The sequence below is a fragment of the Salarias fasciatus genome, chromosome 15 (genome assembly GCF_902148845.1).
Source record: "Salarias fasciatus chromosome 15, fSalaFa1.1, whole genome shotgun sequence".
In the NCBI taxonomy this organism is placed as follows: domain Eukaryota; kingdom Metazoa; phylum Chordata; class Actinopteri; order Blenniiformes; family Blenniidae; genus Salarias; species Salarias fasciatus.
Genome location: NC_043759.1, coordinates 18,224,581 through 18,240,505, shown reverse-complemented (window position 1 = coordinate 18,240,505; position 15,925 = coordinate 18,224,581). Strand labels below are relative to the sequence as shown.

Genomic DNA, 15,925 nt, shown 5'->3' with positions numbered 1-15,925 from the left:
AATTAAAGTTTTTGTTCTTTATCCTCCTTCCTTATACTGAAATGGACTGGCATTTTAGGTCTAGGTCTAGGTCTAGATAAAATTTTTGCACTGCTTGTTTTTTGTTAAAGCACTTTGTTAGTATTATTTCAGGGAAGCACCCTGCAAGTCAGCTGTTCAGTTAGGATTATTATTGTTTTCCATCTGAAAAAGCTCCTTAAATAAAATGTAGCACTTCATTTATTTACACTGCAGAGCTCTGTGTGTGTCACCAGGTTGTTACAGTAGCTCTACAGTCAAATGCAACTTGGTTTTGTTTAAATATGCATTGTACATTTAAAGGTCATGTGATCTAGAATTATTTTTCTGTATTTCAACACTGAATGTCTTGAGTTTGAAAAAATAATACATTTCTTATTTATGGTAAAATCAAATGTTTTTTGTCTTGTTTTATGTGTGTTTCTTAAACAAATAAGACAGTCACAATAAGAGTAACATGTAAATTCCAGTACAGGAGAGACTTAGCTTTCTTTACAGTGAAAAAAAAACCTTGTGATTATCGGTATCGGTATCGGCCAAAAGGGGTTTCGATATATCGGCATATTGGATATTGGCAAAAATCCAATATCGTGCATCCCCTACTTTCACATGTTTAAAAGGAAGTAAAAGATAAAGAAAAATAGCACATAGTGTTATCACATAGAGCGTTAAAGCAGAGATCAATAATTTTAAGAAACTATAAAAAATACCTACCGAATAAACACTTTTCTCATTGTATCACACATCTATTTAATCATACATTCAGTGATTGTTACCAAGTTATATTTGTTAGAAGCGGCATATATGAGCATCAAGCTGCTGTTGACTTCATTCATTCTCTCTTCTCCTGAAGATGCACGCAGGATGTGATGACTTCCTGTGGCGACATGGAAACAGACGCATCATGCGTCACTGTGGCTGGTAGAACATGAACATCCACAACTATGATAGATGAGGACGAGGCTCTGAGCTTCCTCCTGAAGCTCCACCCCTGCTCCTCATTCATGTTATCAGCTTTCCCCTTTGGGTTTGTAACATGACTGATCCTGCTCCATGGAGGAAGAGGAGATTCATGGTGTGTCATTCAGGAATGAAGCAGCTCTTTGAGACAGCTATTTGAAGCGATAAGTGTTTTTGGAGCTGTTGTTTAAGCTGATCAGCTATATTATATGTTGTGATTGTGTGTATACCTTGAATAGGAGGGTCAAACTTTTCAAGGGTCAAAACAGGGACAGCAGAAGACCATAAATCGTCCTTTAAAACAAGGAAATATCACAGGAAGCCGAACTTCTCAGATAAGTAACTGAGGTAACACAACACAGAGAGCAGAAATCATCAAATCATACAACAAATACACATTTTTGCACTGTATTTTACCCATAATTCCATTTTTTAAATGATAATGAATTAAATTTAGCAACAGAATCATTTTTTAAAGTTCTGAAGGATTCTCAAGAGTGTGAGGAAAAACTAAAAGAGGAAGAAAACATTGGCTCATCTGGGAAATTGCGACATCCCGTGTTCTGTCGGAAAAAAAGACAAAAAAAAAAAAAAAAAAAAACAGTGTGGGGCATACTGAGGAGAGACCGAACCATAAACCGAACCACCGACCGAACCGCTGACTCACTTGGCTCAGTGTTTACGTCTGGACCGCACAGGTAAGAGTTTAATCCTGTTAATCTGATTTGTGGACGAAAACACGCAGCAGCGGAGATTCCTTATGTCTTCCAATGTAAACGTCTCCAGTAGTTCCTGATGGACCGTAATCGCTCGCGACAGTTCGAACTGCCCGCGAAAAGCTAAAAACTCCTGAAGTCAGAGGAACGATGTGAAGATTAGATATTTCTTCAATGACAGTAAACTGCACTGGCATACACCTCCCGCAGTGTTTCACAAGCAAATACGGAGTTTTTAAGCAATAAACAGACTCACGAACTTTCAAAGGCGTGAAACGAACTGAGTTAAAGGCACTTTATTCATAACAGAAGTCCTACAAATTACTGACGTGCAGATCGATGTCTTGTTTCTGATTCCTGAGTTGGATTTATTTTTATTTAGGTTAATTTTATTTAATTATTCAGTTAAAACCAAACGGAAAAAACACTAAATCAAAAACTAAACCTCAGTTAGAATTTTCATTCAGTGTTCTAAAACTTTTAAAAATGATTTTAATTGTTTCCAATGTGTTATTTTATATCAAATCAAGTCAAACTTTAATTTATACAGCACTTTTTATTGAAAAAAAAAACAACCCAAAGTGCTGAACAGTGTTAAAAAAAATCAGTATAAATAACATAAAAACAAAGCCTCATCTTCATCAAAGTCGCACACACGCACCCAGGCACGCGCGCGCGCACACACACACACACACACACACACACACACACACACACACACACACACACACACACACACACACACACACACACACACACACACACACACACACACACGCACACAAACACACACTCATACATGTCATACATTTGTTGTTTATTGGAGAATTTGATTTAACTTATTACCAGGCAGCACTTTGCATTTATTTCATTTTCCTGTTTGTATAAAACAGTAAGTTGCTACAGTAATTTGTTGTTTACCAATAATAAACACCCAAATGAACATCAAGAAAATTTAGGTTTTGCATTTTGTCCCTGTACTGTATTGAAACCGAACCATGACCTCAGAACCGAGGTACGTGCCGAACTGAGATTTTTGTGTACCGTTACTCTGCTACTAATAAAAGAGCACTGTCTGAGATGTCTGAGATACAGTTATGAAGCCTATTGGCCCTGAGTGATCAGGAAACACGGCCATATACAGCTGTATCGCTAACATTACACGTGAATACATGTCATATAATGATCAATCATCACATGTGACTATTACATACTTATGCATATGCCTTAAATTTGACCTTGTGTGTCATAGAAAACACATTTTCATCACATACTTTTTACCACAACAAAGACAAACTAGAGTGTAAATGTAAGGTTATCATGGGTCTATTTATTTATCAGCTTTATCATGAAAGTTCAAATGATTTTTGAACTCGGTGAACCTTGAACCTGCCAAAGCAGACACTTATCATTTCCTCTCTTCCCTCCATGTCTTATGAAAGGTACAAGCTGCACTGCTGAATTTGGACAACACTGCACAGCACACTGTCGGCTTTACTGATTTTCTTTTAATTTTCTCTTTAGGTGTGTTGTTGGAGTAGATACAGCATGTGGAAGATTTTCCCTCTACTGGTTGGTGTCAGTTTTTACTTACAGGTACGTGTGTTATTATTTTTTTGTAAAATAATAACTGTTTGGTGTTGTGCAGAGGTTTGCAAACTTTATAATCAAAAGAGCCGTTTGTGCCACCTCCCCTCAAATAAAATGTTTACTTGCTCTTTATAATTTTCAGGTAGCCACATGCTCCCCATCATGCCTTCCGAACGGCCTCAAAGCGTCATGTGTTGCGCAGAAGCTCCGCTGGGTGCCTGCTTTGCCGGCCAACATCACTCATCTCATCCTGCCGCTGAACTCCATCCGTGCGATCAGCAGCGCCTCGCTCAGACACTTCAGAGAGCTGGAGGAGTTCAACCTTGACCAGCAGGACGTAACGCTCACCATAAAGAACAATGCTTTCCACAGACAGAGGAAACTGACTCGGCTGTTCCTCAGTTTTAACTCCGGCCTTCGGTTGGAGCCGATGGCGTTTTCTGGACTCTCCAATCTAAAAGACTTGTATTTGAGTGACTGTAGCTTGAATGACTCTATTTTGTCCGGACGCTATCTGGAGCCTCTTGCGTCTCTGGAACTGCTCGACCTCTCCGGTAACGATATCGTCACACTCAAGCCGGGCCTGTTCTTTTCAAGACTCACAAACTTCACACAGCTGAATCTCAAACGGAATCAAATCCAAACATTATGTGAAGAGGACCTCGTCGGCTTCAGAGGAAAATATTTCACACATCTGAACTTGTTTTCCAACAAACTCTACACAACGTCGAATTTGGGAAGTTGTGGGAATCCTTTTAAAGGAATAGCCTTTGATACCCTGGATTTATCAAACAATGGGTTAAATGAAAACGAAACCAGAGCATTTTTTAAAGCAATAGAAGGAACCTCAATTTCTCAGCTTATTTACTGTGGATTGCAAGGAAAAGGATTTTCACATGACAACTTTAACGACCCCAATGAAAGCACGTTTGAAGGTCTGAAAAACAGTGCGGTGAGAACTTTGGTTCTGTCCAAAAGCAAGATATTTGCCTTGCAGAGAGCTGTTTTCAGTCATCTAAAGGAGGTAGTTATCATTGACGTTTCCCAAAACCACTTAAACCAAATTGAAAAGAATGCTTTCGATGGTCTTCAGGACCATTTACGAATGCTCAACCTTTCCTTCAATCTTCTAGGAGAAATACGCTCTCACACCTTCATCAACCTAAGAGAGCTGCGGGTGTTGGACTTGTCCAACAATCACATCGGTGTCCTGGGATACTCATCATTCAGTGGTCTTCCCAAACTACGTGCTTTATACATGACAGGAAACTCCCTGAAAGACCTTGGTTTTCCTGAAGCTTTACCGAACTTAGAGTATCTTCTCTTAGGAAACAATAATTTGGAGTCAATCTACAAAGTCGATCATTTGGGCATGAGCAGTACTTATGTAGATATTTCAAATAACAAATTAACAAACTTAGAGGATGTTTATTTCATTGTGACTCGATTCAAATATCTGAAGACATTATTCTTCGGTGGCAACAACATCCAGTGGTGCACGCTGAATGGGGGCATTACGATCCCTCGTAATAATAGTGTGCTCGTGCTGGATATTCATGACAGCTCCCTGCAGGTTGTTTGGGAACGAAAAAACTGCCTCGACTTGTTTGACAATTTCACCAACTTGCTTGGTTTGATACTAAGCTTTAATTCACTCTCAGCTCTCCCACAGGGGATATTTAGAGGTTTGAGCTCGATCCGTGAGATCAACCTTTCGTTCAATGCTCTGACCCACCTGCAGACGGATGTATTTCCAGTCAGCCTGCGGCTACTTGACCTCTCAAACAACAACCTAGCCTCCCCTGATCCCCAGACTTTTCAGTCCCTGACCTTTGTTGATCTGTCAGCAAACCAGTTCCGCTGTGACTGCCACCTGGAGAGCTTCCTGAAGTGGATAAACGTGACCAACGTAACCTTCCTGAGCCCGCTTGAGGAGTACAGATGTGAGTTTCCGGACGAACTGCGCAGCCATTCTCTGCTCATTTACTCCACTAACGTTGAAACGTGTGATGAAGACGACGAGCCGTTCCTCCAGGAGCTAAAGTTTGCTCTCTTCGTCTTCTCCGCCCTCCTCACCATGACTGCTGTCCTCAGTGCTGTCATTTACACTCACCTCCGTGGGCAAATATTCGTTTTCTACAAAAGGATAATCAACAGGGTGGTCGAGGGCCCAAAGCCGACGGCGCCTCCCACCAACGAGTTGCAGTACGACGCCTTCCTCTGCTTCAGCAACAACGATTACAGATGGGTGGAGGAGGCTCTGTTGAAGAAACTGGACAATCAGTTTGCAGAGGAGAACGTCTTCCACTGTTGTTTCGAGGACAGAGACTTCCTGCCAGGTGAGAATCACCTGTCAAACATCAGAAATGCCATCTGGAGCAGCAGGAAGACTCTGGTCATCGTCTCAAAGCAGTTCCTGAAAGGTAAACTTTTCTTTCTTTCAAGTAATATTTTGAATATATTAGCTAATGCTGATTTTCCTCCCGTTTGGTGTTGAGTGTTAAATGAGAAGATGAAACTCCATCAGTTTTCCTGTACTTAATCTTTTGTTGCTAAGCTAACTATTCGGAGATGCACAACATCTCTAAACAGTCTGAATCTCTTGGTAGACGGGTGGTGTCTGGAGGCGTTCAGCTTGGCCCAGGGCCGCATGCTGGAGGAGCTCACCAACGTCCTGGTTATGCTGGTGGTGGGAAAGGTTGGTATGAGACAGCTGATTTACTTTAATCAATGCCTTGTTTATCTGGAAGCACTTTTTCAAAAGAGCCTGTTTTGTCCCCCTTCACCAAATAAAATTTATTTTGAACTGCAAAATTTGGTTGACTTCCTGAGTAATTTTTCTTTAAAATATTAAGCTATTGGATTCCATTTACAGGTTCAGATCGTTTTACCTTTATAGAGAAAGTCAGGTGGGAAGATTCTTGCGGACCATTGAGTATGAAGCTGATCTCTTCACTGCTGACCTCCCACGATGCTCCCACAGGTGGCTCACTACCAGCTGATGAAGAGCAACACCATCAGGTCTTTTGTCCGGCGGAAGGAATACCTCACCTTCCCCGAGGACCCTCAGGACCTGGACTGGTTTTACGAGCGTCTCATGTCAGAGATGCGCAAAGACACCAAGGTGAAAAAGGTTGCCGACAACCGTCCCGATCCTGCAGAGCCCGACGCCGAGGGCGGGATTCAACTGAAGAACATGTGAAATCTGCCACAGTCACCTGGAAAAACAGAGGTGCAGGTAAAAGTGATGTTCTTTAAAATTGTCTGGTATTTTTCATCACAAGACAAAAAATCCACACGGAGACGAGCACGTTTCAGTTTAAAAGTTCTCTAAACCACTGTGAAACAGCTGGAAATCATCGATTCCCATTGCTAATTTGGTACATCAGTGTTCTCCGAAGGGGCTCTTTCAGAGGAAATTTAGTGTGTGTTTGTGCACAAGTGTCATAAAAAGGACACTGAAGATGATGTCCTTCAAACAAGAGACCTTGATATGTGAAGCGAACCGGCTGTTTCCCCTCTGCGTCAGACCATCCTGAACATAAACTGTTTTCAGAGCCTTCACTGTGACACACTGTTCAGTTTCATGCTGTTAGTCTCACTTTCAAATGGCTCTCAATCAACTCATGTCATGCAGACTTGGGAGTAACTGCAGTAAAATACTTGCATTAAAAATGTGTCACTAATGGTGGTACTATTTTTAGTAAAGGAGTCATCAAACTAATGGATTTTTCCAGCTTCACACCATTTCCTGACAATAAAAGTTTTCCTCCACTGGAGTCCAGCGGAGCCAGCGGAGCATGAAGTTTGAGTACAGAAAGAAGAAACCTGCAAAGTGCGTCACTTGACGTGACAGAGATACTGCCATAGAGAGCCCTGATCATTCAAAGGCAGCTTTCAAGTGGAAGAACAGACATAACGTCAATTAGCACATACTGTATCTGTGTCAATAGACGTATGTCAAATAATGTAGAAATACTATCTTCCAGTACAAATCTAATTTGATGTGTGTCTTTTCTCATACTATAAAATGTCCATTTATTTCATTAATCATTTATCCAGTTGGAAAATAAATAATTGATCATGCATCTTAAAATTCCATTAAGAGGGGATCCAAATTCTTTGACATATTTAAACACTTTTTTTAAGTCCATAATGTGAAATAATTTTAATTAAATGCTTAATAATTAAATGAAATCTGATGCACTTTATTGTGCATTGTTAAAACAATAAAAAACAATGTTGCTTTAAAACTATTGTTGCCAACTCCTCAGTCAGGAAAGTTCCGAACGATGTCATCATCTAATTTGAATAGCTGTTGATTTGCATATCTAGGTCCAATCAGATGATGAGATCATTTTAAACCGATACATTGTTGCCAAAATCTCAGTCAGCAAAGTTCTAAATCACATCATCATACAGAAAGAAGAGACCATATTGGTGCAGAGTGTGTCACATGGCATGACAGAGCTACAGCCACAGAGAACCCTGATCATTCAAAAGCAGCTTTTCTTTATAAATTTTCTTTTTACAAAGATTGGAAAACATGAGTTGGAGTAAATGATAAATCTCATTAATCTGTGGGTCACAGAGCTGCACAATATCAGCTGAACATCAGACTGAGCAGCTGCAATAATGATAATAATAACTTCTGATAAATACAACACTTCACCAGAACCGTGTTTGTGTTTTCAGATCGGTTCTTCCAAATCACAGTGCAAAAAAGAGCTCCAGCCTGGAGGAGACCACCATTATTCAAGATGTTTAAGGAGCTTCACAAGGATCGGACTGAGATGAGATCGGATCCAAGAAATGGACGAGAAGTTGCACATGTGGAGTGTCAGCTCCTGCTGAACCAGAGGCATTATCAGAGGAGTCTAGCCGGGTTCAGGTCTTCTCCTCTCTGGAAAGAGATGCCGTGAAAACAGCCTCCAGTCCAGTGTGAAGTTACCTGTTTCAGTCTGCGTCTCTGCGTTTCATCATTTGATCATCCTTTGCCAGCACAGGAAGTGTGCCGGGAAGTTTCAGAGCACTTCCTGCTTCTGTGTACCGACAGGCTGCATAGAGTTGTCGGGTTCCTTTCCTTGCAGGACTGTTTTGCTGGTCGCACTTGACAACCTTCTCCAATGAAAACAAGAAACTTTGATTGTCATTCAGCTGTTTGTTTACCCGATGAGCACAATGTCAAAGGATTTTGAAAACAGCTTCTGGAGTGTATCGTTTTAAGAGATCCACAAATCTTCACATGAACAGGGAAAATAAAGCTTTTCTGAAACAAGGTTCATGTGCAGAACAGCTGCAGTTTTTCAACAATAACAATGAAAGAGTGTTTAACAGCTCTTCTCCAGCAAAGTGTATATTTACTGCAACATCATCTGTATAAGTGGAGACACATCTGGCAAACAGAAAAAGATAGACAGTCTAAAGGAGCTTGGATGTTTACATTTTTCTGTGTATATACAGTGCAAAAATTCATGTCTGAAATGCAAATGAAACATTTCAGTGTTTCTGTATGAGTGAGGCAGTTGGGGGAAGAAGTCTGTTCACTGTTTGAACTGATTTTCTTGTCAATTATATGAAATGATCTACCTCAGTGCATCCACTAACACAACAATTTGAATATTTCAATCCATTTCTGTGGGTGTCTGTGGCTCTGATGGAAGAGTGGGTCATCACCCAATCACAGGTCGCGGGTTAGATACCTGACCGGTAGTTCTAGTAATGCTCAGTAAACAGGATAATTGACACTTGACTGTGCAGTTTACTGCGGAAGTGTAGGATTTTCTCATTTATTTTGTTGTATACATGTTGAAAATGTCATTAGAAATTCTAGGAATTAAAAAAAGGCTGAATGTCAAAACTTTTGTTCGCGTCAGAATAATTTTCCTGGCAGGATTATGAAGTTTATTAAGAATTAAGAACTTTCTGGAGGAAACACAGATATGATGAATAGTCTCATTTAATAGTGTCATTGGATGACTTCTTGGTTGTATGATTGATTACAACTTGCGAAACTTAAGATGTTTTTCCAAAATACATGTGATCCCTGAAATAGATTTCTTGAGATATTGTAATTTGGATTTTTCTTGAGATGTTCGGGCTTCCATCTTGTGTTTGGCCTGGATATTGTGAGATCTGGTAGCCTACTCCTGCTCACAGTTTGCCTATTCCTTCATAAAGCTTAAAACACACATTTATGACTTAAATTATTTTTTTTTAGATACATGCATAATATCACTGTGCCTCAAAAGAATTTTTTTCACAAAAGTCCTCTTTACTGAAAGGCAACTAATAATAAGTCTAAACAAAGTACATGAAAACAAATCCTTCAGTATAAACATTGTTGTGTCTCTATGGGACCACTAGGTGGCGCACGTGCGTCATGTGTGTCCTGGGGTTCAGTCAGCCATCACTCTCAGAGCTGCTGGGTCTGGAGATGTGTTGGGTGAGGACACCGTCCTGTCCCCGGGGGTTTCTGCTGGGTGGGTCCTGAAGAGGTCAGCCGGTTTCCTCCGGTCTGAAAACAGGAAGCCACCGGGCAGCGGACAGCTTCCGTCCCGCTGGCCCCGGCCCCGGCCGCCTGCATCCTCCCGGCCTTTACGAGCCAGCTGTTCTGAGCATTAGGGCCCGTCTGCAGGCCCCTGCTGCTTATACACTCTGGACAGTCCATTAATCTGAGCCCTGCTCAACCTCAACATCTGTCCGCTTCAGCCTGATTTCATTACGCAGTTGTTTCAATTTTCTGGGAGGTTTTTTTCCAAACCAGTGTTATTCGTGCAACTCCACACTCGGCAGTTCATCCAAAGTCTTACCTGTGGAATGAGAGCTGAACTCAAACAAACCAGAGCTCTAAACTAGAGGCAGACCCTGAAAACTACAGCGGTACTGAACACCTGAACAGCAGGCTCCAGTTTTTAACTAATCCTGGATTCTTTTAAACAGAAACAGACTGTTTCGACTGACCTTCATTCCCCATTCTTCAGCTCTGACCTGAACTCTTTAACCAGGTTCTCGACACAAGACCTGTAAAAGTAGACTGGACTTATCAATCCATCCTGGGACCGATAAGACTTTTTGTTGATCCACACTCTTCAAATGTTTGAATCAGACTGAGACTGGGGTTAGACCGGTTCCAAGTGGTTTATGGTAAGTTTTAGGACCGGCGTCAAGACTTGATAGCTTATAACTGGCTAAAAACCTACTTTCGGTCTGTATTTTCACTATCTCTAAGTCTCCTCATTTTCTACATCCTGACCAAAACAAACTCACCACTCCTGAATTGGCTTTAGACCAGGCCTAGGCAGGTTTGTCCTTTTCTGAGTCAGACTTGACCAGGATTAAGTTTTCAAAAGAATTTCAAGTCTGTATTTCAGGCAGACTTTCTAACTTCACAGTATTTACACTAATCATTCCAGTTAGTCTAAACTGGTCTTCAATTAAGGAATAGACTGCTTTTAGACTGGTGATCTATTGGCTTCATCTCTATAGATTCCAAGCAGGGACCCCGTAAATCCAATCTGGAAGTTATCTGGACCTCCAAGCTAAATTTTATATACTTTTTTGGAGATATCTACTGATCCAAAAAAAAAAGTAGTCCAGTCACATTGTCATAGGTGAGAACCTCATTTTCTCCAAATATCCCATTCCACATCGTTTATCTGTAATGAGGTGTATCTATATGCTTCAGTGTCTATCCTAAATATGTATTTAGCATCTGTAATGTAAAATGGACCTGAATGTATCAATGGTTAGGAAGGAAAGAAGAAGAGAAAAAAAAAGTTTGACTCCCATAAATCTGGAGCAGTCCAGCAGTTCCACCAAAATCTAATTTGAAAAGTGGAAGCAAATGTTTACCTTGTAAACAAGCTCTCCAGCTCTGCGGCTTCTTCACAGTTATTTCAGGCTTGTGGATTATATTTAGAACAGACATGCATGCTCCTGAGATTCTCCCTCACAGGGAAATGCAATAAACTCTGCCCCGTGGCCACAGCTAATATTTGACCTCTGTTTAAGCAAATATAATTACAGGGATGCGCACGCTGGCCGAAGAGGGAGGCGGACTCGTCTTCGCTGTGGCGGTTGAGCGCGCGAGCGGATCAGAGGCTGAGGGGAACACAAGCTGAGCTGTGGGAGCCAAAATAAGATGGCTCCTCCATCACGGCCACTTTGATTTACGTAATGCGCTTTATAGGAGTCGCTTGTTCGTGTGAGTTTGTTTTGGGGCTGAGGGGCGTGAGCACAAAGAGGCAGCCGAAGAGTGGAGGTACTTTTCCTTCTGTGACGCAGACGACGGCAGACCGGTGGAGCGAATTACTCAACAGGAGAAGGGACGTTTGAGCACAATCGATCCACCCTCTTCGCTCAGGTTGTTTTTCTCATCCAGACTAATCCTGCGTTTATTTAACTGTGAACTGGAAGAGTTACCAGATGAGAAAGTCCTACTTCTGATGTGGAACACACAGAAGAACGATGCTCGCAAAGTCAATAATATTTACAGAAGTTCATTCAGATTGTCTTGTTTTGCAGTTAGTAAAGAAATGAAGGATGATCATCTTCAAAATAACTGTAATAAAGTTGACTTATTAAGAAGTCTTTTCTCATACAGATATAGTTGACATGAGGATAAGTACCTGGTGATCGATGGGTCAGAATGGTTTTCGGCCTTTGTTTACCAAGTTTCAATATGCTTTCTTGCAAATGTTTCAACTGTTTCAATTTTTGCCCAGGTTGAGGCAGTTTCTTAAGGTATTCTGCACTGCGGGCAAAACTCCATCAGACACCCAGCCCACAAAAGAAACCATCTTGTTTGGCTTCGACTGGTTGCAGCCAGTTTTGGTTCATCCTTTGGCCAGGTTCTCGCGGTTTCGGGCTGGACTGGTTTTCAAAGTAGCTGAAATTTCCAGCTTGTTTAGATTTGGTTTAAGTTGGTTTCAGACTCATTTAAAGCCTAAATGTTCAGACTGTTTGTCCTCAGCCTTGAGCCACTTAGATCATGCCAAGGTATCTAAATGCACTAAAAAGTATTGTTCCTACTCTAAAATGAGAACTTTTGCACTTTCTAGTAAGAAAGAAATTTGTTTTATGGGGTGAAAAATTCAGTGATAAAAGATTGAAATGTCAATTCCAAACTAAACCTTTTTATAAGTTTTCTTTGTAAAGCTTTCAGCCATTTCCACGCCAAATCGGCATTGGATTCTGTGTAATTCTCTCATCAGCAAATCCTAATCCCAACAATCACACCAGCCTCCACATTCCCTCACAGGAGGAGAGACAGGAAGCAGAAAGACGATCGGAGGGAACGACTGCTTCTTTTCTCCCAGCCGACTCGCGAGGAAACAGGTGTTTTCTTCACTTGGTAGGATATGGATTTACTGACCGAGAGAAAGATGGAGAGAGGGATGAAAAAGGAGAAATATGTCTGCCACCTGTTCCACAGGGGCAACCCGATCGGGGACGGTGGACTTTTGACTTTGTTTGCAAATAGATGGAAAAGAAATCACTGTAAGGCGCAGATATTATTATTCAGCAGCTGCATAGAGGACCAGTGCGAGATTAACAGAAACATAAACCAGTGAGTCATGAAGCAATACTTAATGCACGCACAATAGTTTGGAGGAGGCCAATACACAAACCACAGCCTTGAAAGGTTCAGTTAAAAAGGAAAAGCTGTCTGAACAGTCAGCAGATTGGGTTCCAGCGTCACTCTGGACACGTTACAAAAGACTCACTCGTGTAAAATATATATTTGTTTGACGGGCGGAAACCGCGACTGATGCCGTGCGCTCCGAGCCAGAGTGAAGTCTCCCTGTAATTACAGCCGTCTGCCTCAGCAAGCCCGGGAGAGCCAGAGCCTCCGCTTCAGCGGAGGTGACGCCATCCAGCCAGAAGACTTTTCACCCAGTGACCCCGATTCCCCACGAGCCGGATCGATCCCCGAGCAGAAACGCGGGCAGTCGAAACGACCCGGGGGCTTAAGGTAAAACTGTAAATCACCATCAGGACAACAGTAATAATAATAATAATAATGATAAAAAAAGAGATGTTTAATCATACAGTACATCTTTTATTTAGTGTGGTGACTTGAGCAGACGGAGAACGCAGGACAAGCGACCTCGCATACAAAAAGTGACAGGCATCGGTTTGTTCAAAATGTGGCACATGTTGCTGTTAAGGTCGGCGTGATGAGAAAATACACACAATGACTCAACGGCTGACGGGTATTGAACACTTCTGCTCGCAAACTTTAAAGGAGGGCGTGTGACGGAGCGGACATCAAACACACAATATGGCACGTGATGAGTAAAAAAAACCAAAACTGTAAACAGAAAAATACTCTGAGGGTTCAGGATCTCTGTGTTGTGTGAAACACACTGAGGCACTTGGTCAACAAACATCCCACAAACTTGTTCGATTGCACAGAAAAAGACACACACTTCGCCGCAAAGTGAAGGCAAAACTTTGAGCTCTCCCCCTGGTGGCTGGTTTCCAGTAACTTCAGAGCAATTCATTCCCAAATGTCTGTTCTTTCTTAAATGTGTTAAAAACCGGATCATCGCCCTTTCAAATTTTGGAATTCATGATTCAGTTAAAAAGGAAGCAGCAGGAAGGTGTGTGAGGGGAGATCACACACATAAAACACAATAAAGTGCATCATGTCTCATTATTATGCATATACTGTAAATATAATTATTTCATATGACAGAAAGAGCAGAAACATTTTTTTTTTTGTGGGATCTACAACCAGAACCAGATGACCATATTTTGGCTTCACTTTTGGAACAAAAGCAGTAACACCTCATCCTCGTTTAAATCCAATCTATGGTGTCACTCGTGTTTTTTGGACGTTTGCTTCGCGTTTTTTGATTTAGTCCGATTCATTAAAACATCGGCTTATCGTCAGCATAAGCTCTCAGAGGACGGGTTGGTCTTTATTGCTATGGGAGGCACGCTGGCTTCGCTTTTTGGCTCGTGAAACTCTGAAGCAGAATTGCACTTCACTTTCAACGTCCTGTTAAAACAGTTGAGCTTCTTTGGCGAGGCGGACGACGCCCGCTGTCTTCTCGAGTTCCGCTTGCACTTCTCGGCGCTCTCGTCCCGTGTGACGGGAATACTCTCGAGCTTCTCCTGGCTGTCAGGGACTTTACAACAAGCCTCCGCGGACACGTGGTTCTCGCCGCCCGTCCCCGTCCGTCTGTCGGGGCAGGGTGCGTGTGGGGGGCAGGACGGCGGGCTGTGAGGGGGCGGGGGGGATGCGGCGCCTCTGTCGGGACTTGTTGGGTGTCTGTGAGGTTTGTCTTCACCCTCGGAGCCACAGACCGGTTCCAGGCCCGTGTCGGGGTGGGGAGCCGGGGTGGTGGGTCTCTGTTCCCTGCCCGAGCTGTTCTGCGAGTTAGCGGCGTGGATACAGTACTTCCTGAGGTGGCACGTGTGGGCGGGCCCTTGCCTGGGCGGCACTGCTCTTCCCTGGGAGCAGTGGTGGAAGTGGGTGAGGGGGCAGTGAACGTAGTGCATCCGGCACTCCATGTGAGTGTAGACCGGGTCCAGGCTCGGGGCGTTTCCTGAGACGGGGAAGATCTGCGCGGTGGAGGGACACGGGTGACAGTCTTTAGGAGCCTGGGCGCAAGAGTGGGGGGTCCACTGCTGCAGCAGCTGAGGAGGAGGAGGACCATCCCCACATGAACAGTTAGTGTTTTGGGAGTACTGACACCTGGCCGGTGTGTTCAGGGCGGCCACAATCCCATTTTCTTGGCCACTCTTGCCAGTTTCCGCCCCCTTATAGTGGATCTGTGAGAAATGAGAGTTGTGGTGATGAGGAGGGACTCCGTTGTAAAGCTGAGTGCACAACTGATCCTCTTCTTGTGGTTTATCTTCTGCTTTCTGGGTGGAAGCCAGTGGCTCCAGCTCATAATTCTCCACCTCCCCGCCCTTGCCGTCCAGTTGGTACTTCCCCAGGCCTGAGCTCTTTCCTTGAGGTGGGGGGCTCGCCGACGTGACTTCGTCAAAGGCCTGACACCGCAGCTTCTTGGGCAGGGGTATCTGGCCACAGGTGCCCTGGGGGCCGAGGCAGCGGCACATGCACTGAAAGAAGAAGGTGGCGAAGGCCCAGCTGATGCACATGATCAGCATCATGAACGTGCCCAGCTGGGTGTAGGCCAGCACGGTTGAGGGCATCATCATTGCACCGGCCACAAAGGTGGTCAGCGCCGCCATGGCGATGGCCGAGCCCATCCGACTGAGGGAGAAGATGACCTTCCCCTCGCGGTCGGGCTCCGGAGCGAGTCGGTACGCCACGCCGTAGTGGACGGCGAAGTCCACCGACAGTCCCACGGCGACGGAGATGGTGACCGACTCCAAGACGTTCAGCTCCCAACCCAGAAGCACCAGGGACCCCACGGTGACGAATATGGTTCCTGCGATGGACAGGATGGCGTACAGGCTGATGATGACGTTCCAGGTGGTCAGGAGCATGACGCTGAACGCCACGGCCACCGACAGAGCCATGGCCACCAGGGTGCCTCCCGACAGACTGTCCTGGAGGTCGTAGAACTCCAGGTTGCTGATGAACCAGCCGTGGCTGAGGCCCGCCGGAGCCAAGCGCAGCTCCTCTGTGATCCAGGCGTCCACCTGAAACAGGAAACAGT

General features: G+C 43.5%; 2 protein-coding genes across 4 annotated transcripts in view; one reads left to right on the top strand and one right to left on the bottom strand.

The window, feature by feature from the left end:
• Positions 1 to 1,581: 1,581 nt before the first annotated feature.
• Positions 1,582 to 9,036, top strand: LOC115401749 (toll-like receptor 5). Its single transcript, XM_030110057.1, has 6 exons — positions 1,582 to 1,676; positions 3,219 to 3,290; positions 3,427 to 5,707; positions 5,894 to 5,982; positions 6,268 to 6,522; positions 7,980 to 9,036. The coding sequence occupies exons 2-5, from the start codon at positions 3,243 to 3,245 to the stop codon at positions 6,484 to 6,486; spliced, it is 2,637 nt and encodes an 878-aa protein (XP_029965917.1). The 5' UTR covers positions 1,582 to 1,676; positions 3,219 to 3,242; the 3' UTR covers positions 6,487 to 6,522; positions 7,980 to 9,036.
• A 4,297-nt stretch (positions 9,037 to 13,333) lies between these two features.
• Positions 13,334 to 15,925, bottom strand: part of disp1 (dispatched homolog 1 (Drosophila)) — a 63,303-nt gene continuing 60,711 nt past the window's right edge. For all 3 annotated transcript variants that reach the window (XM_030110054.1, XM_030110056.1, XM_030110055.1), the window contains one exon: positions 13,334 to 15,908. In XM_030110054.1, the coding sequence (XP_029965914.1) occupies positions 14,181 to 15,908 (1,728 nt within the window). In that variant the 3' untranslated portion in view covers positions 13,334 to 14,180. The remainder of the gene's footprint in view (positions 15,909 to 15,925) is intronic.